Source organism: Lissotriton vulgaris, chromosome 2_1 (assembly GCF_964263255.1).
Source record: "Lissotriton vulgaris chromosome 2_1, aLisVul1.2, whole genome shotgun sequence".
In the NCBI taxonomy this organism is placed as follows: Eukaryota; Metazoa; Chordata; class Amphibia; order Caudata; family Salamandridae; genus Lissotriton; species Lissotriton vulgaris.
In genome coordinates this window covers 87868174-87895333 of record NC_141687.1, presented here as the reverse complement: position 1 = coordinate 87895333, position 27160 = coordinate 87868174, and the positions used below count along the sequence as shown (strand labels likewise).

Here is a 27160-nt window from a genome sequence, read left to right as displayed (position 1 = left end):
TAAGGAGAAAAACCACCCAAGGTTGGTATTTCTCAGCTTGATTCTGGGAGAGTAACCCAACTAAGGACATAGGACTAACGAAGGCATAGTTCCAGGAAGGAACGTTTTTATTCAATGGCAATAGAAATATGTATTCTAGATAGTGACTGCCCAGAATCATAACAGGCAGTTCGAGGCATGTGGGCTGCTGAATTCATATCTGTGCATAGATCGCCGCCTAGTGTTGGGTCCGGATGATTGCACATTGTTGTCCTGGAAGAGTCTTCGAAGTATCACGAGATAGGTGGCTCCTCCCCTGGACTACAGTGCGCATGGGCATCCTCCCCGTCTTCAGATTGTTTTTTTCCACCATTGGGTTCGGATGTACTTTCTTGACTCAAGTTTGGAATCAGTATAATACTCTGTGTGCAAGGCCAAAAGGCCTTCGGGGCTACGGTATTGTCTCGTTCGGTGCCTATACTTCGAGTTCCTCGAACAGGACGTCGAAGGCCGTTTGCCTTTCGATTCCAAAGGCCCCAACTATGACGACGATGGAACGGAGCCCGTTCAAGAGATGCCCCGTCTGCAACTCAAAATACCCTCACATTGATGTGCACCCAGGGTGCAAAAAATGTTTATCCCCGGACCACGACGAGGCCAGCTGTATGGCCTGTTCCAAGTTCCGGTCGAAGAAGACGCTTCGAATTCGACGCGCAGCGCGACAGTCCGCGCAGAAAGCGGCGCCCGACCCGGAGAACATCTACGAGGCCGAGGACGATGAAGGCGTCGATGAAGAGGATCCTGACCAGCAGTCGGACCCTGCGTCGGAGCAAGACTCTAACTTAGATGTGGACGAAGAAGAAGACTACGTCCATGAAGAAGACGTCGTCGAGGTAGGAGACGACGCAGAGGCCATCTGAGCCGTCGATGATGAATCGAGCGATGAGCAGGGCCCACCCGCAGTCGCGGGGCCTAATATTGACACTGTGCTCTCTAAGGCTCAGGTCGAGGCATCGCCGGAAGGCCTTAGCCGAGATCTTACTCCACATTCTATAGCCCCGCGTCAAGGCCCGGCTAAGAATACTTCAAAGGAGCCGTCGGTCGATCCATCAAAATCGAAACCGAAACCAACAGAGGCAAAAGCGAAACCGAAACTGTTGAAGACAGTCCTCGGATCGACGCCCTCGGACTCCTCGGCTCCTGTCAAGTCTAAAAGTGTCATCGACCCTTCGGGGTCACAAGGGGGCGCCGGCCCGAAGAGCGGGGCGCCGAAGCCAGTCTCGACGGTCAAGCACGTCCCTCTGACGACGTCGACTTCCAAACATGGCGACACAGCCAAAGGACTCAGGCTAAAAAGACTGTCGAACCGACGCTTGCATCCTCTAAGCCGATGTTAAGCAAGGCTCTCGAGTTGAAGACCAGACCCGACCCGAAAGAGCATTTCGCGTCGAAGCCCAAGGCCGTACCTGCTGCGCACCATGAGCTGGAGTCGACGCAAGGCCGCAAGCATGCTGGTGATCCACCAAAGCAGATCGGATCGAAGACGACGTCAATCTCTAAGAAGGTCGGTTCGTCTCTGGGGCTTCCTCCACCAATTAAATACGGACTGCCCGACCGCTCGACCCAAATAGTTCGAGCCACAAAGGAGTGCCGAGACCTCCAAGAAGGTATCAGGACCTTCCAAGTCACAGTCCATTCCGGAAGGGGTAATGTTCCAGGCACCCTCGTATGACAATCAGTCGAAGCTCTTCATCGACTCGGATTCTGGCAGACTCACCATTCATAAACGGAAAATCGCTCCAGAACATTCGTTAGAGTCATACAAAATCCCTCTCAAGAGGAAAAAGGATTCAGCCACCTCATCTCTTTGAACATGTTGAGCCCTATACACAGCACAATGCTGATTCTCCTACACGCAGCGATGAGGATGTGGGTGATGATTACAGTCATATGGGATTTATTTATCATGCTGACACAGATCAAGGGGAACCTCAACACTGGACTGACACTGTTGACCCTGATGATCCCCACACTATGCATGATACTCAGTCTTATAATGTCAAAACCTCGCCTACTGAAGACACGGCGGCGTTTAACGCTTTAATTGAAAGGGCGGCCATTAACCATGACGTTGAAATGCACGCTGAGCCAGTGGAGGAGGACTTTCTATTCGATACTTTCTCCACCTCAGAAAGATTGGTAAAGACATTGCCTATGCTAAAGGGTGTCCTCAAACATGCTACTGACATTTTCAAGGAGACCACAAGGGCAAGGGTTGTAAACCCAAGGATTGAAAGAAAATATAGGCCTGCGCCTGTGGACCCTACCTACATCAGGGGCCAGCTCCCATTGGACTCCCTAGTAGTGGCTAATGCTCGCAAGAGAGCAAATTCTCAAACTAGTGGTGATGCTCCTCCTCCGGACAAAGAATCCAAAATCTTGGAGGCTTCTGGCAAACGGGTAGCAGCTCAAGCAGCTAATATTTCGAGGATCTCAAATACACAGGCCCTATTAGCCAAATATGATAGGGCTCACTACGACACATTAGAACAGCTGATGCAACACCTGCCTGACGCTTATAAGGAGGGAGCAGAAATGCTCATACAGGAAGGAAAGTTAATTTCAAATGCATCCATCAAGTGTGCACTCGATGCAGCAGACACGGCAGCTAGGGCCATCAACACTAGTGTTATGCTGAGACGTCATGCCTGGATCCGCATCTCTGGTTTTAAACCAGAGATCCAAACAACTTTGCTTAATCAGCCAGTTAACCCTGACTTTCTTTTTGGTCCTGATGTAGACACAACCCTTGAAAAAATTAAGAAAGACACTGAGACAGCAAAATCCATGGGGGCCCTGCAGTCACAGCAGTTCAGGGGCAGTTCCTTTCGTCGCTCCGGTAACAGGGGAGCCTCTAGAGGTCAAGCATTGCAGCAAGCCCAATACAACAAGGGGAGCACGCAGACCACCTACAACAAGAATAACAGGGGTGGATATCGTGGGAACAACACCAAAGGCAGAGGACGTGGAAATAACAATGCCAGATCCTCCGCCCCCAACAAACAGTGACGCCTTGTCACTGCCCCCAGACCATTTAACACCGGTCGGGGGAAGACTCCAGCAGTTCCTGCCGGTCTGGGAAGGCATTACCACAGACAGGTGGGTGAGACAACTTATCCAATTCGGCTATTGTCTGGAACTTACCTCCACTCCCCCCAACATACACCCAAGGCACCGTCCTATGTCCGCAGAGCACATGCACTTATTGCAGCAAGAAATACTCTCCATGCTGCAAAAAGGGGCAATAGAACTCGTGCCTTTAGAAGAGCAAGGTACAGGGGTGTACTCTCTGTACTTCTTAATCCCAAAAAAGGATGGTTCCCTGCGTCCCATTCTAGGCCACAGACCCCTGAACTAGTACATCTTGTCAGAACATTTTCATATGTTAACTTTACAGCAAGTCCTACCATTGCTCAGTCAGGGAGACTTCCTGGCAACCCTAGACCTGAAAGATTCATATTTCCACATTCCCATTCACCCAAGTCACTGTAAGTATCTTAGGTTCACCATCAACAATCAGCATTACCAGTTCAAGGTCCTGCCTTTCGGGATCACCACTGCCCCCAGGGTGTTCACCAAGTGCTTAGCAACTGTGGCTGCGCACCTTCGGAGACAACACATCCATGTCTATCCCTACCTGGACGACTGTCTTGTCCAAGCAAGGTCAGCCCAGCAGTGTGCCAGCCACATGTCACGCACAATTCACCTCCTACACAGTCTAGGATTTTCACTAAATTACCCAAAGTCGCACCTTCAGCCCGCTCATGTACAACAGTACCTAGGTGCAACAATAAACACTCTAACAGCAACAGCGCAGCCAAACTCTGCCAGAGTCAACAGCATGCAGTTGCTGATTCAGAAATTCAGGCCCCAACACTCGCTCCCAGCGCAGGTATTCATGCAGCTGATCGGTATGATGGCCTCCTGCATCTTCATAGTCCCGCACGCGAGGCTACACATGCGTCCGCTCAAGGAGTGCTTAGCACGACAGTGGAACCAGGCTCATGGGCATCTAAAGGACCTAGTGTTGGTGACCGGTCGTGCATACAACTCTCTGCATTGGTGGAACACACAAAACCTTTGCAGGGGACGACCGTTCCAAGAGCCTGTCCCACAAATAGTGCTGACAACGGACGCATCTCTCCAGGGCTGGGGAGCGCATGTCCTCCTTTATACCGTGCAGGGACTATGGACGATGCAGCAGCAAAAGATGCATATCAATCTGTTGGAGCTGATGGCAATCTTCATGGCACTGAAGGCATTCAAGTTGCATTTGTGCAACAAAGTCGTGCTGATCCGGATGGACAACATGACTGCCATGTATTACATCCAGAAGCAGGGAGGCACACACACTCTCCACAATTGTCTCATCTAGCCCAGAGCATGTGGAAGTGGGCCATTCAGAGGAACATGTTCCTCATGGCGGAACACCTCCCGGGCAAGGACAACCAGATGGCGGACCTGCTCAGTAGGCACAGCCATCAGATGCACGAGTGGGAGATACACCCCTCTGTGCTCCAACCATATTTCCAGCAGTGGGGTCATCCAGAGATAGACCTATTCGCCACACAGGAAAACGCAAAATGCCAAACCTTCGCCGCCAGGTTCCCACTCCCGCAGTCTCAGGGCAATGCGATATGGATGAACTGGTCAGGCAGATTTGCGTACGCTTTTCCTCCAGCACCGCTCATCCCGCTAGTGGCACGCAAACTGCGACAACACTCCATGACGCTCATCCTGGTTGCTCCAACGTGGGCAAGGCAGGCGTGGTACACTACGTTCCTAGAACTTTCAGTGGTGCCTCACCAACGACTGCGCCTCACCCCCAGTCTCCTCACTCAGAGCCATGAAGACATTCAGCACCCAGATCCGCAACAGTTGAGCCTTGCAATATGGCACCTGTGGTCATAGAGTTTGGCTACCTCAACTTACCCCCAGACTGTATGAACATCATCAAGGAGGCAAGGAGACTTACTACCAGGGCATGCTATGCGGCCAAATGGAAGCGATTTGTCATTTACTGTTCCAATAATGACATAAATCCGCTGGATGCGTCCACGCAAAACATTATCTGTTATTTGCTACACCTATACAGATGCAATCTGGCATACAGTTCCATCAGGATACATTTGGCCCATATGGCTGATTATCTTCAAAACAGACAGCATCTTTCTCTTTTCAGGGTGCCAGCCATTAAAGCTTTTATGGAGGGACTCAAAAGAGTGATTCCTCCCAGACACCCTCCTTCTCCTGCCTGGAATCTGAACGTGGTTCTCACCAGATTAATGGGACCACCCTTTGAACCTCTTCACTCTTGTGAGATACAGTTTCTAACATGGAAAGTGGCTTTTCTAGTGGCAATCACATCGCTAAGAAGAGTTAGTGAGCTTCAAGCACTAACTATTCAAGAGCCTTTCATGCAGGTTCATGCTAATAGGGTAGTGCTGCGTACCAACCCCACATTCATGCCTAAGGTGGTATCGCAGTTCCACATTAACCAGACCATAGAGCTACCCGTTTTCTTCCCAAATCCTGATTCAGTGGCAGAACGAGCACTGCACACTTTAGATGTTAAAAGAGCTCTCCTGTATTACGTTGACAGGACAAAGGATTTCAGGAAAACTAAGCAACTGTTTGTTGCCTTCTCCCCACAACACAAAGGCAACCCCATTTCCAAATCAGGTATAGCCAGATGGATTGTTAAGTGCGTACAGATCTGTTATCAAAAAGCTAAACGCACATTAACAGTTCCTCCAAGAGCGCATTCCACACGCAAGTTAGGGGCATCCCTGGCTTTCCTAGGTAACATTCCCCTAGAGGATATATGTAGAGCAGCCACATGGACCACCATACATACATTTACCAAACACCTCTGTGTTGATGTGCACTCCAAACAGCAAGCTGCTGTAGGACAGGCTGTTCTCAAAACTCTTTTTCAGACTGCTGCAGCTGGCACGGGCAACCGCCGCTAAGGAGGTAACTGCTATTTATTCGATGCACAGATATGAATTCAGCAGCCCACATGCCTCGAACGGAATATGCTACTTACCAGTATGCATCTGTTCTTGGCATGTAGGGCTGATGACATTCATATCGCCCGCCCTCCTCCCCGGTGTCTGTCGCAGCTGTAGCACTCAGAATTATTCTCAGGCATGGTCATCACTTACTGTATTACACTCCATCTCTGCCACAATGGCGAAAAACAATCTGAAGATGGGGAGGATGCCCATGCGCACTGTAGTCCAGGGGAGGAGCCACCTATCTCGTGATACTTCGAAGACTCTTCCAGGACAACAATGTGCAATCATCCGGACCCAACACTAGGCGGCGATCTATGCACAGATATGAATGTCAGCAGCCCTACATGCCAAGAACAGATGCATACTGTAAGTAGCATATTCCATTTAGTACACAAAAACAAAAGGGTTTACAATTGTAGTCCGGATGAGAATGCCTCATTAAGCCATTCCTATTTTTAAGTGATTAACATTCTGCATCCTTGGACGTGTTTGCCTGTCCTGATAAAGGAAAAAGGAAACTACACGTCCCAAAGTCAAGAGGGTTGCAGGACAATAAATTAGGACTAATAGTAACATAGTAGTAGTTGCCAGTGACAGCTTTTACCTTTTTACTTTAAATAACATTAGCCCCTCATCATCTTGCTTGACCAATTGTTTGCTTTTTATGTTCACAAACAGGACATCCAGATTCACCCAAACTTATTTTAGTTCACATAAAAGAGGAGGCTGAGTCCTACGCTGGGGACCAAGTTGATCACGAGGGGCTAATAGACATCAACAGTCGGTCTGCAGGTAAATGAATTGTTTACAACTAAAAATGAGAGATGTTAAGGTGTTGCATGCCTAATAGTGCTGTGGTATGCTTGGGGCTCATCTTTGTAAATAGTGTCAGTGCTTTCATAAGAACTGTCAGAGGGTGCCTCCATATACTTCCTACCCTGGCTGTAGGCATTGGAAAAGCTGGGGTATTAAGCCTTAAATAATTGTTGTATCTAACTCACTAGTTGATTCTAGGAAAGGAGTCTGCTCTCTTTACTGCTGAGTGTCTTCTCCAGGAATCTTATGTCCATAGGGGATTTATGAAATTAATTGGATGAATAAAACAAGTTACTTACTTGTAACTTTGGTTCCCCAGTATTGGTAACTTTCATAGATTCCCATGCTTTTGTATCATTCCCCCTCGTCGGAATGGGAGTCTCGGGAACAAAAATACCATAGCTGTAGGTACAAAAGAGAAAGGAAAAGGCCTAGGCCTCTTTCCCTTTTGTAGCTTATCACCCTCTTTTTTTTTAAAAGAGACCAAACTTAGGCATCCGCCAATCAGAAGTGCCTCACCCCTTAGAACCCTCCTGAAGGAACCGCAGAGCCTCAGATTTACGTAGGCGTTGTGTACCAGACACCATATCTGTTGTAGGCTGAGCTTTCCTCGGGGAGGCGGATGGGCGCATGGGAATCTATGAAAGTTACCAATACTGGGGAACCAAAGTTACAGGTAAGAAACTTGTTTTCTTGGTCCAAAATTGGAACTTTCATAGATTCCCATGCTTTTGTATCAGAGTAGCAAGCAGTTAGCAATAAAACCACATTTTGTGTCATGAAAATATTGCAATAGCCAACATGACATAAAGATACAAAATGTGTAATACGGAAGGTGGGATAGAAAGGAAAGCTCACCAATTATTGGAAGAGGTTCCTCAGGACAGCCTGTCCTACTGCTGCATCATCTTGTTGTAAGGACTCCAAGCAGTAATGCTTGGTAAAGGTGTGAACGCTGCTCCAGGTAGCAGCTCTGCAAATGTCGTTAATCTGTACCCCCGCAAAGAGGGCCGTTGAAGATGCCACAGATCTTGTGGAATGTGCCCGGATCCTACCAGTCAGAGGTTTTCCTGCTGCAGTGTGGCAATGCAGAATGGCACTTGTGATCCCTCTTGAAATACCCTGTTTAGGTAGCGGAAGGCCCTTGCTTGGACCCCCAAAGGCAACAAATAACTGAGGATTTCCGAAATCCCTAAGTACGTTCCAAATAGAATTTCAAGCATCGTTGTACATCTAACGAATGCAATGTTCTTTCTGCTGGTGTAGCCGGTTGAGGAAAGAACGCCGTCAGAATAACCGGCTCATTCAAGTGGAAGTCCGTGGGTACCTTAGGCATAAACCTAGGGTTAGTTCTCAAGATTACAGTGTTTCTTTTGAATTGCAGGAAAGGTTCTTGGATAGTCAAGGCCTGCAATTCTCCAACACGCCTAGCCGACGTGAGAGCGAGGAGGAGAGCCAATTTCCATGAAAGGTACTTCATGTCAGAACGATGGATTGGTTCAAACAGGTCTTTCATGAGCTGAGAAAGGACTAGATTTAAATGCCAAGTAGGAGGCGGCGGCCTCACTGGTGGATAGACTCTGAACAAGCCCTTAAACTGTTTGACAATCCTGGAAGACAACAAGGAAGGCCCAGACCCAGACCTTCTGAATCTCGAAATGGCCGCCAAATGAACCTTAATCGACGAATGGGCTAGTCCCGACTTAGCCAAGGACAGCAGATAAGGTAGGAGTTGATGAGGCTTGGAAGCAAAGGGATCAATCTTTTCTCTCCTACACCAGCAACAAAACCGTTTCCATTTAAGACGGTAAGTCCTGTTCGTTGAAGGAGCCCTTGCCTAGGAAAGGACCTCCTTAATTTTCGCTTGATATGGGGAGATTCATAAACTCTCGCTGCTCAGGAGCCATGCTGTCAGATGTAATGACTGCGGATCTGGGTGCCAAACTTGTCCATCGGACATTGTGAGGAGATCTGGAATAACCCTCAAAGGAAGAGGAGGAGCTAGCGACAACAGATGGAGTTCCGTGTACCAGAACTGTCTCGGCCAAGCAGGGGCTATCAGGATCATCCTGCACGGCTCCACCTTGATCTTCCTGATGAGCCGGGGGATCAGAGGTATTGGTGGAAAGGCGTAGACAAATGTCCTTGACCAGGCTATCGAAAGCGCATTCCCCAGCGACTCTCGATGGTGAAATCTGCGTGCGTAAGACCGGCAATTCTTGTTGGTCGGTGTGGCAAAGAGATCCACCTCTGGTCTGCCCCACTGGCTGAAGACCTCCTCCAGAATTCGCTGGTTCAATTCCCACTCGTGGCTGACTGAGGATGACCTGCTCAGTCTGTCGGCGTTCTCGTTTAGAACCCCTGGCAAGTGTTCTGCCTTTAGCGATATTCCCTGAAGGATCGCACATTTCATGTTCGCAGCGCGACCTGGATACTAACTACACGCTTTGTGTATATTGACTGAAGAATTACACTGAGAGCACGACCCCAAAAATTTTAATAGCTGTGTGTGAATTGTGTTTTAATTTGCACTGATGCACTTTAATTTTTAGATACTGTATTCACTCTACTCACAGACCTCTTTGTGGCGATCCTTGCCGCCCCTGCTACCCCGGTCCACCGCAAGCGCTAGGCTTGATAGCGGTGGAGGGTGCAGTGCGCTACCTTCTTCCGGGTTCCCTCCCGATGCCGGGCATCGATTGGTTGAGAGTGTGGGGAGGCGGTGCTGAACGCTATCACGGCCTCTACAAAACACTGATGACACCTAACACGCGCAGCGGTGACGCGTAGCGTCCGCGCCGTCCCCGCACCGAAGACACGCCAAAGACTAGCCCGTCTGTGCCCATCCGGGCCAGGACGGGGCAGAGGGCTATGTCTCCCAGGCAAGGACTAGACGGGTAATGTCGTCTGACCATCTGAAAGCACTGCGCCCTGTGAAGCATGGCGACTGCACTTTACTCGTAATTCCCCATACTGGAAATGCGACCTGCCCTAACTGCAGTCTCACACTATCTAATTTCCAACCCTATCCGGATCGCAGATTCAGACATAGAAAACGCCATAAACAATTCTGTCCCATTGACACAAACTTTCTGTTCTACAGTATCAATTGTCGCTCTTTACCCAAACACAAGTTGGACATTTTCAATCTGTTACTAGATGATAAACCAAGTGCACTATTCCTGACAGAAACATTGTTACATGAGGGCTATGTGGCCACTGCTCTTCCATCCAACTATGCGATTGTCAGGAAGGACAGAACTCTCAAAACTGGTGGCGGAATTGCTATTATTTATAACAAAGCACTCAAATGTACTTTTGAACCGGTAGACATCCCTGATTGTGAAGCCGCATTTTTAAAAATTAGCTTGAACCCCAACTTCACGTTATCCGGCATCCTAATGTACCAGCCACCCGAGAATGGCACTCAATGGGCTTCCAAGTTAGCTAACTATATCACACCCTTTCACTTAGGCTTAAAAAACTTCTTTTCTTATTGGAGACCGAAATCTACACTTGGAGGACCAATCGAACACGACTTGCACTAACTTGCTAGAAGATCTGATAGCGTTAAATATCAGTCTCCTAAACTCAGGATCTACCCATCAGGCAGGACATCAGCTCGATCCATTATTTTCTAATCTCCCAGAACTTACCTGGCAGGATACCACTCCCGTATGCTGGTCTGACCATTACTTAATCAAATTTAATCCTGAAACACCTGCCATCTCCTCTGCTCAATCTGTGTTCCCTGCCTCATCAAGAAAAAATTGGAAATCCCTAGACATTTCAAAACTTAATACAGCACTCAGCAAGAACCCACCCAATAAAGGCCAAGGTATGGAAAATATTGCAACTGCTACCCAACAATGGCTCAGCAAGGCGGCTGAGACTTGCTTACCTACACCTCACAATAAGGGCAATCGACATAATCCCCCAGTCCCGTGGTTCAACGACTCACTCAAAGAGGAAAAAATAAATGTAAGGTACTTGAAAGACAGTGGCGGAAAGACTTATCTCCCGAAAATAAAAGGAAGTACCATCTCGCAAGAAACCTATACCACACTGCATGCAAGAAGGCACGCGCCTTGCATGTCTCTAATACCATCACGGAAGCTGTAAACAAAGCTAAAACACTGTTTAATACGGTTAAAGATCTAGCAGGGGCTCAAATTACAGCTCCTACCTGCCCACTTAATGAGAGACAATGTCAGGATCTCGCTCAATTCTTTTCCGATAAAATAGACAATTTAATTGTTGAAATCAACAGCAACAAAATTGATACTGCCTCTCAGGATGATTTGGAGTACACTCCTAGTATAAACCAGACCTTAGAACACTGGCCGCCCATCACAATCGATACTTTAAAATCCATCCTCAAGACCATCAAATCTGGCTCTCCGTGCGACCCTATTCCCATCAATATAATGAAACTATTGGACACCCGCTCCCTTGAAATTATTGTGGACACATTAAATTCGTCCCTGGAACTCGCTACAGTACCCACTCTCTGGAAGCATGCTATGGTGACCCCATTTTTAAAGAAACCAACAGCAGACCCTGAAAAACTGGCTAACTACAGGCCCATCTCACTTCTCCCAGCTTTTTCCAAATGTCTGGAGAGACACGTGCACTGTCCCCTAACTCTCTTTTCAGAAGAAAATTCCCTCCTCCATCCGACCCAGTCGGGATTCCGAGCTGGCTTCTCCACGGAAACCGCTCTGCTGGGAGTTACCAAAACCATTCGGAAACTCCTCGATGACGGTCAAACGGTTGCGCTTATTCTTCTCGACCTAAGTGCAGCCTTTGACACTGTGTCGCACAAAAGGCTGCTCACCACGTTAGAAAAAAACGGGATCCGTGGCGATGCCTTCAAATGGATTAGGTCCTTCTTGGACCAACGGACATTCCAAATTGCATCATCCGTTGCGTGCTCTGAACCTTTCATCTCCCCCATGGAGTGCCGCAGGGCTCTATCCTCAGCCCGCTGTTTTTTAACCTTTATCTTAGACCCCTGGCGGATCTAGTGGAGAAATCTGGACTTACACTTATGACCTACGCAGATGATTCACAGATTATCTTCTCGCTGTCAGAATCTCGTCCACTATCTCCGTCCCTCCTTAAACAAGGTCTCCTGAATATCTTTAGCTGGATGACTACCAACCAGTTAAAATTAAATGGAGAGAAGACGGAGATTCTCCTTCTGGGCAAGCAGTGAGATCTCTGGAACACCTCACACTGGCCTTCCCAGATGGGAAATCTCCCAACACCAGTCACTCATGCAAGGAATTTGGGGGTAATTTTGGATAGCTCTCTGTCCATGAAACAACAGGTCAGCAAGGTGGTAGGCCTTTGTTTCACCATCCTGAAGTGGCTCAGAAAGATCCGATGGATGCTGCCCATCTCCACTCAGAAAACAGTAGTCAATGCCCTTGTTACATCTCGGCTTGACTACGGGAACATCCTGTACTTCGGTGCAAACAAAGCAGTTATAAAGAGGTTACAGCTTGTACAAAACTCAGCTGCCCGACTTCTTTGTAACATACCAAAAACCACCTGTGTGTCCCCCTACTTGCGTGAACTACACTGGCTTAGGGTGGAAAACCGCATCAAGATTCTGAACTATATGTTCAAGATTAAAGCAGGCACCGCACCTAAATACCTTCAGGCATTAGTTCATCCCTACATTCCCAAAAGAAATCTACGGTCACAATCAGCAGCAAACTTCTGTGTGCCTAGATTCAAGCTTTCCAGGATGGGAGGGAGATCTTTTGCCCACCAGGGTCCATCCATTTGGAATGCACTTCCACCCCATATACGCAAGGAGGGGAGTTATTCCAGGTTCAGAAAAGAAATAAAAACCTGGTTGTTCGATCAATAATCTTGAACGACCTCAGTGAACCCATTCTATCTTCTGTGCTGTGTTCTAGGCGCCGGGAAACCCTTTTTGGGTAGCTGTTTGCGCCTTATAAGTTTAAAAAATAAAATAAAATAAATAAATCGCCCATTCCCAGATTTGTTGAGCTTCCTGCGACAATGGACGAGATCTGGTTCCTCCTTCCTTGTTCACATAGTGCATGGCCGTGGTGTTGTCCGTCCTGATAAGCACTTGCGAACCTCCCAGGCGAGGAAGAAAGGGTTGCAGAGTCAGTCTTATCACCCTTAGCTCCAAAAGGTTGATGTGGAGTCGTTGCTCCTGGGGTTACCAATGACCGCTGACATGCAGGTCTTGCATCACTGCTCCCCAACCCTCCAATGAAGCGTCCGTTGTTACTACTTGAGGAGACGGGTCGTTTACGAAGGATAGACCTTGGGACAAGTTATTTTGATCTGCCCACCATAAGGCCGCTTCCCTCATCATTGGAGGGACGGTCACCTTGTCCTCGAATGATCCGTGGACCTGCTTCCACTGGTTGTCTAGTTGCTCCTGTAGAGGACGCAATCTTAGTCTGCAATGAGGAATTAGGGGAATACATGATGAAATTACCCCCAGCAGAGATTTGTAGCGGCGTACTCAAAGACACCTTCTTTCTCGTAAGTCCCGAGCCAAGGTCTGTAATTTCTCCCTCCTTTCCGAAGTAGGGAAGGCTCTTGAGAGCTTTGAATCCAGGATGGCTCCCAGGAAACAAGCCTTTCTGGATGTCCCAGATTCTGAAACAAATTTGTACAAGCCTAAATAGCGTCCAGCGCTGACTCCCTGGACGGAGCTTTCAGCAACCAGTCGTCCAGATAGGGGAAGACCTGGAAATGGTTCCTTCACAGAAATGGCGCCAGCACCTTTGTTAAAATCCTCGGTCTGAGCGGAGTCCAAAGGGTAAAACCCTGAACTGAAAGTGGCTCTTGGCTACTGTGAATCGTAGAAACCTTCTGTGTGCTGGGTGAATCGGGACATGGAAATACGCATCCTCGAGATCGAGCTTGGCAATAAAATCCCCCTGGGCTGATGAGCTTCAAGATGTCCTGGTGAGAGACCATCCGGAAGGACAGGGAGATGAGATAGGTGTTGAGCTCCCTGAGGTCTAAAATGGGGCGCCATTACTCTAGCGTCTTCCTTACCAGGAAGAACCTGGAATAAAATCCTTGACCCTTTTGATTTGAGGGGACCGGCTCTATCCCTCCCTTCCGGAGCATCTGTGTGACCTCGAGCTGCAGGAGACGCTGGTGTTTCGATGGAATGGCTGCCGGGAGCTTGGGTGGAGGGACTTGCGTAAATTCCAAGGTATGCTCTTTCTGAATTATGTTGAGAACCCAACGGTCCGATGTTATCCTGGACCAGTTTTGAAGGCACTTGGTTACCCTGCCTCCAACTGATGATTTCTTGGAGGAGGGTCCAGTAGGAAGAGCCAGGAGGCCGCTATTGGTGATTGGACGAATCTCGTCCTCGTCCAGCCTGTTTCCCATTATTGTAAGGCCTGGAGTAGCTTGAAGACTGGCCTTGTCTCTGCTGATAAGGCTGACTGTATTGCTGGGAACCTGAGCCCGTGGAGGAATAGCGCTGCTGCTGATAGGATCCCCTGTAGTTATTACCTCTGCCTCTGGAACCCTTAAAAGGAGACTTGAGGTATTGAAGGGTGCCCAAGGACCCGGCAGTCTCCGTGTAATTTTTTTATTTCCTGAAGAGTGCCATCAATCAGTTTTCCGAATAATGCCTCCCCATCAAAGGGAAGATCCAGGACCTTGTTTTGGATCTCAGGCCGAAACCAAGTAGCTTTCAGCCACCCCTGTCGACGGAGGGCTGCCGCCCCAGGAACGAAACGCTGTTGTTGCAATGTCCATTGCACAGTCAATGATCTCCATTGACGTAGTTTCTCCCTCCTGCAAGATCTTTTTCGCCTCTTATGTTGACTCCAGGGGTAGCTGGTCTAGGAACGGGGCAACATCACACCAAAGCTGGCGGTCGTATCTTCCCAAGATCGCCAGGGCATTTGCAGCTTGCACTAGAAGACTCGCCATCAACGAGAATCTTTTCCCCACTGTTGGACAGGCCACATGAAGGGCTCGCTCCCTCCCCGTATGACAGAGCTCGGACATCAGCTCTCCAGGTGCTACCCACAGAAGCAACCCACACTCCGTCCCCTACGGGACTCCTACTCCCGGACATCTCTGTATCACGGGCCCGGGCCACCGTCGGCACCATGGCCCAGCCCGGCCGCCATCTTAGACACTGCACCACGAGGCCGCATGGCCTCAGCTCGACCCCAACCCTGGGCCTGGCCAGGCCCCGACATCCCGGCACCACCATCCACCCAGGAGGTGAACGGACCACTTGGCAGGTCAATGGGAGAAAGAAGTGTCGATGGCTCTCCCCCGCCAGGTGCCGATCACCCCCAGCCTCCCCGGGCGCTGGCTCCACCCCCCTGCTGGGTGTCTGGACTCCCTCATCCCGGACCTCCCGACCTCCAAGTGCGAGGGTCCGGACATCAAAGGCCACCAGACCTATAACTGGGGCAGCTCCAGAGCAGGAAGGCAGTTGTATCCTGGAGTCGAGAGACACCGAGAAGAACTCATCCTTGACGGACTGCTGGCGCTGCCGCAGCCCTGCCTTGTGAACTGTCGTCCTGCCGCTGGCGCTGCCGCGGCCCTCTGCAACCTTCATCCTCGTCGGGACCTGCTGGCGCTGCCGCGACCCGTTGTAACTACCATCTTCGTCTGGACCTGCTGGCGCTGCCGCGGACCGTTGCCACCTTCGACCACACCGGGACCTGCTGGCGCTGCCGCAACCCGTTGTAACTACCATCTTCGTCGGGACCTGCTGGCGCTGCCGCGGACCGTTGCCACCTTCGACCACACCGGGACCTGCTGGCGCTGCCGCGGCCCGTCCTTCAAGAACGCCGAGCTCGAGGATTGTGAGCTACCCATCATCGCATCGCAACTACCAGATTGGTAATAAGACTGTCCCGCTACCCCCTTTCCCATCCAAGAGACTAGAATCGAGGGGACCCCTGAGTCCAGACCTTCTTGTACCATTCTACCGTACCTCAAAATTGCTTATAAAGAACGTTAAATCTTATCTTTGTGTGGTGCCTATCTGTGGGGGGGAAGTTACTTGTCTGTACGATCGCTGGAGACGGCTCTCTCCGGAGACCTCTCCTCTTGTCCTCGGCCGACCCTCCAGGTCCCCTCTAACATTGGTGGCCAGCGGCGCGATCCGAACCAACGCGTAATCGTACAGAAAGCAACTCACCCCACGACTAAACCACAATGCCGGCCCAAGAGAGCGGGTCTACAGAGAAATTCCATATGGACAAGCTGGAGGAGTACAACCATCGAGAATTAAAACAATTTTGTATGGAACTGGGCATTGCTACCACCGGTCTGAGCACAAAAGATGACTTTAAACACGCCCTAGAATCATGGGCAGAGGCAAACACCGCTGGTCCCCGGGACCAACGCATCGAAGCACCGGAAACTAACCCCGCTCCTTCCGAGGAAAGGAGAACGGGTCTCTCCCGGGAAGAGATCCAAGAGCGAGAGAAAAACAGACTGCATGAATTAGAGTTGGCACGGCTCAAAATGGATGGGGAACTAAAACTAGCGGAACAAAAATTGAACCTAGAACACTTACGGTTCCGAGAAGAGCGGGAGGAAAAACAAAGACAAAGAGAGCTTGAAGAAAAAAGACTGGCATATGAACACGAGCGCAAACTAGCAGAAATAGAACTACGTAAGCAAGGCAAGGACCTGGGGGTGCCCGAGCAACCACGCACCCCAGGAACTTCAGAACCAAAGGTCCACATTCCCAAAGATGTCGTCCGAGAGTTCTACCGAAACGACAACATACAGCAGTGGTTCAAGGCCTATGAGATCGCCATGTCCTCTCACCGGATCGATCGAAGTGACTGGGGAGCCGGTCTATGGGGGAGGTTCGTCAATGAAGGCCGTGATGCCCTGTTACAGCTCCCGGATCACCAAATGACGTCCTATGATCACATGAAGGCCGCCCTCCTCACTCGATATGGGCTGACACCCGAAATGTACCGCCAGAGGTTCCGCGACTGCACCCGAATCCCGGGTAGAACTTGGGTGGAATATGTGAACTATTTCAGCCGAGCCCTTGAGGGATGGATCAAAGGGAGCAACGTAACGACCTACGAGCAGCTTTTTAACCTTGTTGTGTGGGAGCACCTCTCCAACAACTGCTTTGTCGAGCTCAGGCAGCACCTCCTCGACAGTAAATTGACTGATCCACGGCAGCTCGCCGCCGAGGCTGACCGATGGGAAAGCACCCGAGTGGGCCGGGGTGGCCCGAACGAGCAGAACAGGAACAACCAAGGCCATCACCGTCCCCGAGGAGGAGGAGGAGGCCAGGGCCGGGGGAAAGACACCGTCCCGGCCGCTCCCGCTACCAGCACCCCGCCCCCGGCCAGCAGGGGCAACCCCCCGATGCGCCCGGGGTTCAGAGCCAATGTCACGTGTCACCGGTGCCAGCGAGTCGGTCACTACGCCAATGACCCGAACTGTCCACAGAACCAGACTCCGAGGCCCCGCCAGGTAGCTGCCGCCGCCCTGGGAGAAGAGCAAGTCTCCGAAGAGCAGGAAGAATACGAACAAGAGCAACAAGAGTGGGAACCGGCCGCCATGGTCCTGGCGTGCCTGGGGGGAGAGACATGGTCCCGCGGGCTCCCCTACCCGCCAACACCAGAAAGTACAGTCAGTGGGTGAGCATAAATGGGCGCAAGGCCGAAGCCCTACGTGACACGGGGGCCAGTGTGACGGCCGTCCGCTGTCACCTGGTGACCCCCGAGCAAATAATACCGAACGTTCTCTGCCCCGTCCGTTCAGCCGACAATTCGGAGAGCATGTGTCGGATGGCCTGCGTCCCCTTCGAGTGGGGAGGAGTATCCGGCATGCTGAAGGTGACGGTCCGCGATGATGCCCCCGTGGACTGTCTCCTGGGGAACGATCTCGAGAGTTCCCCGTGGGCCACCGTAGAAAGAAGAGAGCACCTGGGGATGTTGGGACTCCCGGACTGGGGGTGCGTAACCACCCGGTCCATGGCGGCCCGCGCCATCCCCCGACCAGAAGAACCCGAATGGCCAGCACCTCCTCCCCCGATCGCTCCAGTGGGGGACGCCGACACCGCCGACCCCCCCGGAACAAACCCAAGAAGAACTCGCTCAGCCCCAGGATCTCCCAGACCTGGCTCAGTGGCGTCAAGAAGGGGGACCCACCCAGGAACAATTCCGTCAAGAGCAAAAGACATGTCCCTCCCTCGAGGGACTACGACAACAAGCCCTCGCCCAGAGCGCGGTAGATACCGCCGGGGCCGACTGGATCTATTGGGACAATGATCTATTGTACAGTGAACAAAGAATCGCCGAGTTGGGGGCCAGTCGAGTGTTGGTGGTGCCCCTCCGTTTTAGAAACTTCCTGCTGAACTTGGCCCACGATGTCCCCCTGGCCGGACACTTGGGTCAGGACAAAACCTACAACCGCCTGGTGACCCACTTCTACTGGCCCAAAATGAGAAATGACGTACTCAACCACTGATGGTATTGTCCCACTTGTCAGGCCAGCGGGAAGAGCGGCCGCAAACTCAAGGCGCCCCTGCAGCCCTTTCCGGTGGTTACCACCCCGTTCGAAAAGGTGGGAATAGACATTGTGGGGCCCCTGGACCCCCGAACAGCACAAGGGCATCGGTTCATCCTGGTACTGGTGGACCATGCCACCTGCTATCCCGAGGCCATCCCCCTTCGAACTGTAACAGCACCGGTGGTCGGCCGAGCCTTAATGGGGATCTTCTCCCGGGTGGGCTTCCCCCGGGAAGTCGTCAGCGACAGAGGCACGAACTTCATTTCAAAATACATGAAATCCCTCTGGCAGCAGTGCGGGGTCACCTACCGATTCACAACCCCCTATCACCCGCAAGGAAACGGACTGGTTGAGCGGTTCAACCGTACACTCAAGGGAATGATTATGGGGTTGGAAGAGCCCCTCCGCCGCCAGTGGGATGTGCTCCTCCCGTGCCTCCTCTTCGCCTACCGAGAAGTCCCTCAGAAGTCCCTCCGCTTCAGCCCCTTTGAACTCTTGTACGGGCAGCCTGTTCGAGGGCCCCTCAGCCTAGTCAAGTAAGGTTGGGAGATGGCCCCCCTGAAAACCCCTCCAGACGTCTACAAGTACCTCCTGACCCTCCGCAATCAGACCAGGCGGTTCCGAGAAATCGCCAAAGCCAATCTTGAAGCCAGTCAGGAGGACATGAAGAAATGGTACGATCAGAACGCCTCCTCCATAGAGTTCGTACCTGGCCAGCAAGTATGGGTGATGTCCCCCACCGAACCTTGTGCCCTGCAAGATAAGTGGACGGGGCCCTTCAAGGTGATCGAGCGCAAGAGCCCCGTCACCTATCTCATCGACATGGAATCTTCCCGGAACCCCCTCCGGGTTCTCCACGCCAACAGACTCAAACCCCACTTTGTGCGTTTGGAGCTCAGCCTACTAATGGCTACAGACAGTGGAGCAGAAGAAGACTCCGAGCCCCTCCCTGACTTACTGAGGACCCGTGAAAAAGATTGTTCGGTAGACGGGGTCCGACTGTCAGATGCCCTGACCTCAGAGCAGCGCCAGGACTGTCGGGCTCTCCTGCTGCAGTTCGCAGCCCTATTTTCCCTCACCCCAGGGGTCACCCCCTGGTGCCTGCACGACGTGGACACTGGGGACAGTCCCCCCATCAGACATCGGGCGTACCGCGTGCCAGATCGGGTACGTGCCTGCATCCAAGAAGAAGTCTCCAAGATGCTCACACTCGGAGTCATCGAACCCTCGGACAGCCCATGGGCCAGCCCAGTCGTACTGGTCCCCAAAGCTGCTGCCCCCGGCACCACCCCTGAGCTCCGATTCTGCGTTGACTATCGGGGCCTGAACGCTGTCACCCGGACCGACGCTCACCCCATTCCCCGAGCCGATGAACTGATCGACCGCATGGGGGCTGCCCGCTACCTCAGCATCTTCGACCTGACAGCGGGCTACTGGCAGATCGGCCTCACCCCCAGGGCGCAAGAACGGTCCGCTTTCTCCACCCCGGATGGCCACTACCATTTCAAAGTGATGCCATTCGGCATGAAAAACGCTCCAGCAACCTTTCAACGCCTGGTGAACCAGGTATTGGCGGGCCTCGAAGAGTTCAGCGCCGCCTACCTGGACGATATCGCGGTTTACAGCCGCCACTGGTCAGACCACCTCCACCACCTCCGAGAGGTCCTGCAGGCCCTCCAACAGGCCGGCCTCACAATCAAGGCCAGCAAATGCCAGATTGGCCAGGGGTCCGTGACCTACCTAGGACACCAAGTGGGGAGCGGTCTGGTGGCCCCCCTCCAACTCAAGATCGCTGCCATCCAGTCCTGGCAACCATCCGTAACGCAAACCGAGGTCCGGGCCTTCTTGGGGCTCACCGGATACTACCGGCGGTTTGTGAAGGACTATGGCAGCATTGTGGGGCCCCTCACGGCACTTACATCTAAGAACCAGCCAAAAAGAGTCGACTGGACTCCCGATTGTCAAGCGGCCTTCGAGAAGCTGAAGGTCGCCATGTGCACCGCCCCGGTACTCCAGGCTCCCGACTACAGCCGGGAGTTCATCGTCCAGACTGATGCCTCCGACCATGGCATTGGAGCCGTCCTCTCCCAACTGAACACCGAGGGAGTCGACCAACCAGTGGCCTTCATCAGTCGACGTCTGCTGGCCCGAGAACAGCGCTGGAGCACCATCGAGAGGGAGGCCTTCGCAGTGGTATGGGCCCTCAAGAAGCTCCGGCCCTACCTCTTCGGTACCCACTTTCGGGTGCAAACAGATCACCGCCCCCTGCAATGGCTAATGCAGATGCGGGGGGAGAACCCCAAGCTCTTGCGATGGTCCATATCCCTGCAAGGGATGGACTTCACTGTGGAACACCGCCCCGGCCAGGAGCACGCCAACGTGGATGGCCTGTCACGATTTTTCCGCCTCGACGAGGAGAGTCCCCAAGAAGATGGGTGACTCTCCCCGCCTTCAGCTGGGGGGACGCATGTTGGACAGGCCACATGAAGGGCTCGCTCCCTCCCCGCATGACAGAGCTCGGACATCAGCTCTCCAGGTGCTACCCACAGAAGCAACCCACACTCCGTCCCCTACGGGACTCCTACTCCCGGACATCTCTGTATCACGGGCCCGGGCCAACGTCAGCACCATGGCCCAGCCCGGCCGCCATCTTAGACACTGCACCACGAGGCCGCATGGCCTCAGCTCGACCCCAACCCTGGGCCTGGCCAGGCCCCGACATCCCGGCACCACCATCCACCCAGGAGGTGAACGGACCACTTGGCAGGTCAATGGGAGAAAGAAGTGTCGATGGCTCTCCCCGCCAGGTGCATCGCCCCCAGCCTCCCCGGGCGCTGGCTCCACCCCCCTGCTGGGTGTCTGGACTCCCTCATCCCGGACCTCCCGACCTCCAAGTGCGAGGGTCCGGACATCAAAGGCCACCAGACCTATAACTGGGGCAGCTCCAGAGCAGGAAGGCAGTTGTATCCTGGAGTCGAGAGACACCGAGAAGAACTCATCCTTGACGGACTGCTGGCGCTGCCGCAGCCCTGCCTTGTGAACTGTCGTCCTGCCGCTGGCGCTGCCGCGGCCCTCTGCAACCTTCATCCTCGTCGGGACCTGCTGGCGCTGCCGCGACCCGTTGTAACTACCATCTTCGTCGAGACCTGCTGGCGCTGCCGTGGACCGTTGCCACCTTCGACCACACCGGGACCTGCTGGCGCTGCCGCGACCCGTTGTAACTACCATCTTCGTCGGGACCTGCTGGCGCTGCCGCGGACCGTTGCCACCTTCGACCACACCGGGACCTGCTGGCGCTGCCGCGGCCCGTCCTTCAAGAACGCCGAGCTCGAGGATTGTGAGCTACCCATCATCGCATCGCAACTACCAGATTGGTAATAAGACTGTCCCGCTACCCCCTTTCCCATCCAAGAGACTAGAATCGAGGGGACCCCTGAGTCCAGACCTCCTTGTACCATTCTACCGTACCTCAAAATTGCTTATAAAGAACGTTAAATCTTATCTTTGTGTGGTGCCTATCTGTGGGGGGGAAGTTACTTGTCTGTACGATCGCTGGAGACGGCTCTCTCCGGAGACCTCTCCTCTTGTCCTCGGCCGACCCTCCAGTTCCCGTCTAACACCCACATTATCCAATCTCCGCCCTTCCTTGTCCGGAGGAGTTATTAAGGGGGCAGAGGGGTTACGAGATTTTCTCTGAGCTGCCTGTGAGATAACTGAGTCAGGTTTTGGATGACTCGTTAAGGCCGCCGGTCCATCGTCGGGTGCCCTGTATTTCTTATCCAGACGCGGTAGCACAGGGACCACCGTCACTGGGTTCTTCATAGCCTTCAGGCCCTCCTTCCACAGATGATCTACAATAGGAATTGACCTAGTTGTCTTTCTATAGGGTTCCTTGAAATCATATAGGAAACAATCCGTAGCCACAGCAGGCATGGCCAATTTGAACCGGCCAGCTGCTCTTTCCATCAGCTGATGGAAACCTCCAATGTCCGCTGGCGGAGAATCAACTGGATCTGGAACCGGTGATGAGGGATCCGGAATGATATATTCATCCCATTCAGTTGTATGAACATGATCCGACTGTTGATCTTCATCCGAGGAATCATCATGGGCATCTGCCAGCCCGGAGGGATCCTGTGGAAAAGATGTCTGAGGCTGAGGGGATTCCTGAGCAGGTAATTCTGGCAACACCATTGAGGCCGAAATCAATGCAGGCGCAGCAGTCGCCGCCGCGACCAGAATTGGCCTATTCGCCTTAGATTTATAGTCCTGCAGCATCTTATGCAGGTCCTGAAGAAAAGAAGTTGGCACTGTAACCATATCCTGCCCAGAATGATGTTGTGACTGGGCCGCCTGATGATGACCACCATCTCCTGGTCATATTCTCCTTCAGAGTCCGTCTCCTGGCATTGGACTAGAAGTTGTGAGGGACTATTGGCATAGCTATACGAGTCCTAGCCATCCTCATCCGACTCCCCTTCCTCAAAGAGCAAAGCTGGTACCAGAGGGGTCACTCTCCTAGGAGAAGTCATCTCCGGTGTAATTCTTGTAACAGAAATTGTAATTCTCTTTTCCGAGGACAATACCGTCAACGGTTCCGTCGTCGACGGTTGTACACACGTTGATGAGATTGGAGTCGTCGATGTCGTCGACGATGAAACTGTCGACGATCCAGCTGTCACTGTCAAAGTCGTCGTCGTCGATGCCCTCGTCGACGAGACCGTCGTCATCATCATTATCGTCGGCGACGCTGTAACCCTCGTCGTCGATGCTCTGGTACTCGTCGACGCCTTCGTCGGCGCCATCATCGTCGACGCCGTCATCGTCGACGCCGTCATCGGCAAACCTGCCGTCGACGCTTCCTTCTTCGACGAGGATTCCTTCATCGACTAATCCCCCGTCGACGAGCTCGTCGACGACACCAATTTCAATTTTGACTTCGATTTCTTCTTCGACGGAAACTCCGCTGTCGACGCCTTCGTCATCGAGGACTTAGAACTCCTCTCAGAAGACTGGGAAGAGGGTTTCTTGAAGGCTGAGGCAGTCTTCCCACCCTTGGAAGGCGTAGCTGGTCCTACCCTCTCCTTTTCACCTCGGTGAGGAGATTTGCTGGGACCCTGGCTCTCAGTCTCACTTTTTGAGGCCTTAGTAGAACGCTCCACAGAAGGAGAAGGGGAACCCCTACCCCTCTTCACTGACCTTCTTGAGGAAGACATCGATGCTGCATCCTCACTGTCACTAGAGACAGTATCCTTCCTGGATTTCAGCTTCTGGAGCCATGTCAGAAACCTACCCTCACGGTCCCGGAGGGTCTTGGTCAAAAAGGTGAAACAGATCTTACAGTCCGCAGCCTTGTGGTCAGGATAGAGGCAATAGATGCAGTCTTTGTGCTTATCCTCCACAAAAAGCCTTTTCTTGCCACAGGTGGAACATGGCTTAAAAAGGGCCTTTTTGTCTCCTTGTCAGACATCCTGGAAGGCAGCTAACAATCCTGAAGTGAATATGAAAAGAATCTGAAGAAAAAATCCTGAAGAAACTCCTTGAAGAGTAGAAGTTGAGCAGAGCTCAAAGGAGACTCCGTAAGCACAACGTGCGGTAGAAAATCTGAGGTTCCTTCAGGAGGGTTCTAAGGAGTGAGGCACTTCTGATTGGCTGATGCCTAAGTTTGGTCTCTTTTACAAAAAGAGGGTGATATGCTACAAAAGGGAATGAGGCCTAGGCCTTTTCCTTTCTCTTTTGTACCTACAGCTATGGTATTTTTGTTACCGAGACTCCCATTCCAACGACGGGGAATGATACTGTTGCGTGTTTATCTAGGTTCCTGATCGATACTGTGACCTTATGCCCCTATTCGGCTATAAATCCATTTATTCCCTATATTGGCATAACCGTTCAAGTGCGATTTTCTGAAAAGTCATCTCTGGCCTCACACGAACAGAGCCACATTCCAGCATAGTTCTCTCTGCCACTTCCTTTGCGACCAATTAGTGCAATGACAGAGCAGTAGTCACTATCTGATATTCCTAGATAACACCCCGAGTTCTTCAACAAGATAAAAACTCAGCAAACCTGGAAATCCCCGCTTGCTGTGTTTTGATTAGTAATGGAACTCTAATGAGCAACTGATAACTATCACTTCCTAGTGACATCTTTAATTGACGTCTTATGTCCAGCAAACTTGCGTCAAACCCGGCACCTGTCAGGTATAAATATTACCAACGTTGTATTAAGCAATGCGAGCTACTGTTGCTGATGCCAGCTGCCTGCAAGACCCCGTGTTGGTAAATCTAGCACTCTGTCGCTGCAGCCTGCTGTCCCTGTGGTGGTGAAGCTGCTGATACCATTATCGCTGCTAAAGCGCGAACTATGGTGCAGTACGCTTAAGGAGCTGAACAGCCGTCCTCTGCGAAGACATCCAGCAGATTCCAGCTGCCCGCGGACGCTGTCCCCCCTCCTTCCTCGACGCGCTGAAGAGACCCGCTGCCTTTCTCGTGCAGAGAAATCCAGCTCCGGCGTTTTCGGTCTACCCTCGCGGGTGACTGGGATATCGAGAGAGACCCCTGAAGGAGATACCAATCCTCCATCATTCTATTCAGAGGTATGGTGTTGACTAAACCCTTAGACGAGAATTCTTGAAACAAACCTTGGCAAAACCAACTTAACTTAAAGCTACTTACTTACTCCCCTTCCACGTGTTAGGCTTAGGTCAGGCACACTGGGGTAGGCTTAGTTAGAAGCACCAGTTGAGTATGTTAGCCTAATGTATATATGACTGTATATATGTTTTATTACTTTTAAACCATTGTATGGCTAAGAAACCATATCAATGCTTTTACAGTTCTATTTCGCAATACTTATCTTACTGTACGTACTTTTTATAATAACAATTATTGCAATTGTGGCAATACATTTCTCTTGTACGAGAAGAAAGACTGTTCAATAAATGTTAACCCTTTATTGACAAACGCCCGTCTCTCTATTCTCTACATCTCGTGAAAGTAAACTGCACTAGACTGAGTGAGTGAAATACATGTCTATTGTTTCACACGACCCTAGAGATTGACTCTTGATCTGAGGAGCAAAGTTGTCATGTTGCACGGTTGTTGGAAAGCTGAATCCCTTCTTGTCTGTGCCAAGGAAGCTGATCACTTCCTATGCAGAGAAGAAAGTTTCCAGTGACCTTTGAGCTAGTTGGTAACACAACCCAATTAAGTTTAGCATAGTCAGTGGAGGCCTGGAATATCCGCAGTTCCACGTCGATACTACTGTTTATGTTATTCCAATGCGCAGGGCCTAGTGGGAAACTAGGAACTACACTACATGGCGCCCTAACGTTTGGTAAGGCGATAAACTAACGCAAGACTTTTAGAGTAACTCAGTCGTGCATATTTCACACAGACCCCTTTCTCCCGTAAATACTCCAATAGACGTCTGGAGTGGGTGAAAGGTTAAAATCCGCCCGACCTTAGTAGGAAGAGATTCCTATGTAAAGCTCTGGTTTATTCAACGTTGAAGGATACAGTGTTCCAAAATATTGTGCATCTAATCTTTGTCTCCTTGGAGACCTACTCTGCAAAGCCTGCATTTCTAAAAAAAATGACAGACAGTGAAGAAGAAAGGGAAGCAGTTAGACTGGCAGCCCAACTAATAGAGGAAGACTCGAGTCTCCTACAGATTGACCCAGATGCTATCGACATCCCGGTCCACTTAAGAAGATCTATAACTTTAAAACTTATAGAAAACGGACTGACACCTCAAGGTGGTACAGTAATTTTCGTGATAAAGGCTCACGAGTATCGGCAGACAGAGGTATTCTATTCATGGATAAACTTTCCAGCGGTAAACGCTAGAACAAAAGAGTTTCACTATTACAAAATAGAGAAACCTCCGGAAGAGTACGCTCCTTTCGAGGAGATTGAAATTCCACTTAAATTTCAAGAGCACCTGCTCTGGTTTAATGGCGCCCTAAAACACAATGATCACATTACCAGGCTCGATCCACTAGGTAGACCAGGAGCCATGTGGCCGGTTCTAGCCAGCTACACACCACAACCTGACATTGCAAAAATGTCAAAGGAAGATCTCTTAGTTAACATAGGAGAATTAACAAAAGCTTATAGAGAGTTAGTAAAATTATTTATTAAAAATAATTCAAACACTCCTAAAAAGAGCTGGGATGGAAATAAACAATCCACTCCCAAGGAAAAAGTTTTCCAGTCCAGAGGAAGGTCTCCTCGACGGAGGGAAAGAACTCCGACTCGAGAACGCCAGTCTCCCCAGAGGGAGCCTTCTGAGAAAAGATATAACCTTAGAAATAGGGATAATCTGAAAAAACCTGATAGATATCAAAGTATTGATACACGTCCCTCTCGATCTTTTCCACAGAATTCGGAAAGAAGAGGACGGTCAGACCCAGGAGAGCACACCAAGTCCAAAGACAAGGAACCTGCTCAGAGTAAAAAATCTCAATTTCAGAAAAGAAGGTAGCCAGTATTAGGGTAATCAACCATGCCGAGAATACTGAGGACACAGTTGAAAAACGGGGAGTGGGCATTGACAATGTTGGACAGTGCAGCAGAAATCAGTATAGCGCGCAAGATCTTGATGAGTCATCTGGAGACAGTGGACACGAATGAATACATTCAGGTTGAAACTGCCGACGCCAGACTTAGCGAGCCCCATAAAATATACGAAATAACATTGCGTATAGAGGGTGATAAGACTAGGAAAATTAAGGGTCTATTTTGGGATAA

At 51.1% G+C, this 27160-nt stretch overlaps 1 protein-coding gene across 1 annotated transcript in view; it reads left to right on the top strand.

Annotated features, from left to right (window-relative positions):
• LOC147729621 (uncharacterized) overlaps window positions 1–27160 on the top strand; it is a 259655-nt gene that overhangs the window by 193085 nt on the left and 39410 nt on the right. Inside the window, exon 16 of the mRNA XM_086954017.1 lies at window positions 6738–6851. Coding sequence (XP_086810143.1) covers window positions 6738–6851 — 114 coding nt within the window. The remainder of the gene's footprint in view (window positions 1–6737; window positions 6852–27160) is intronic.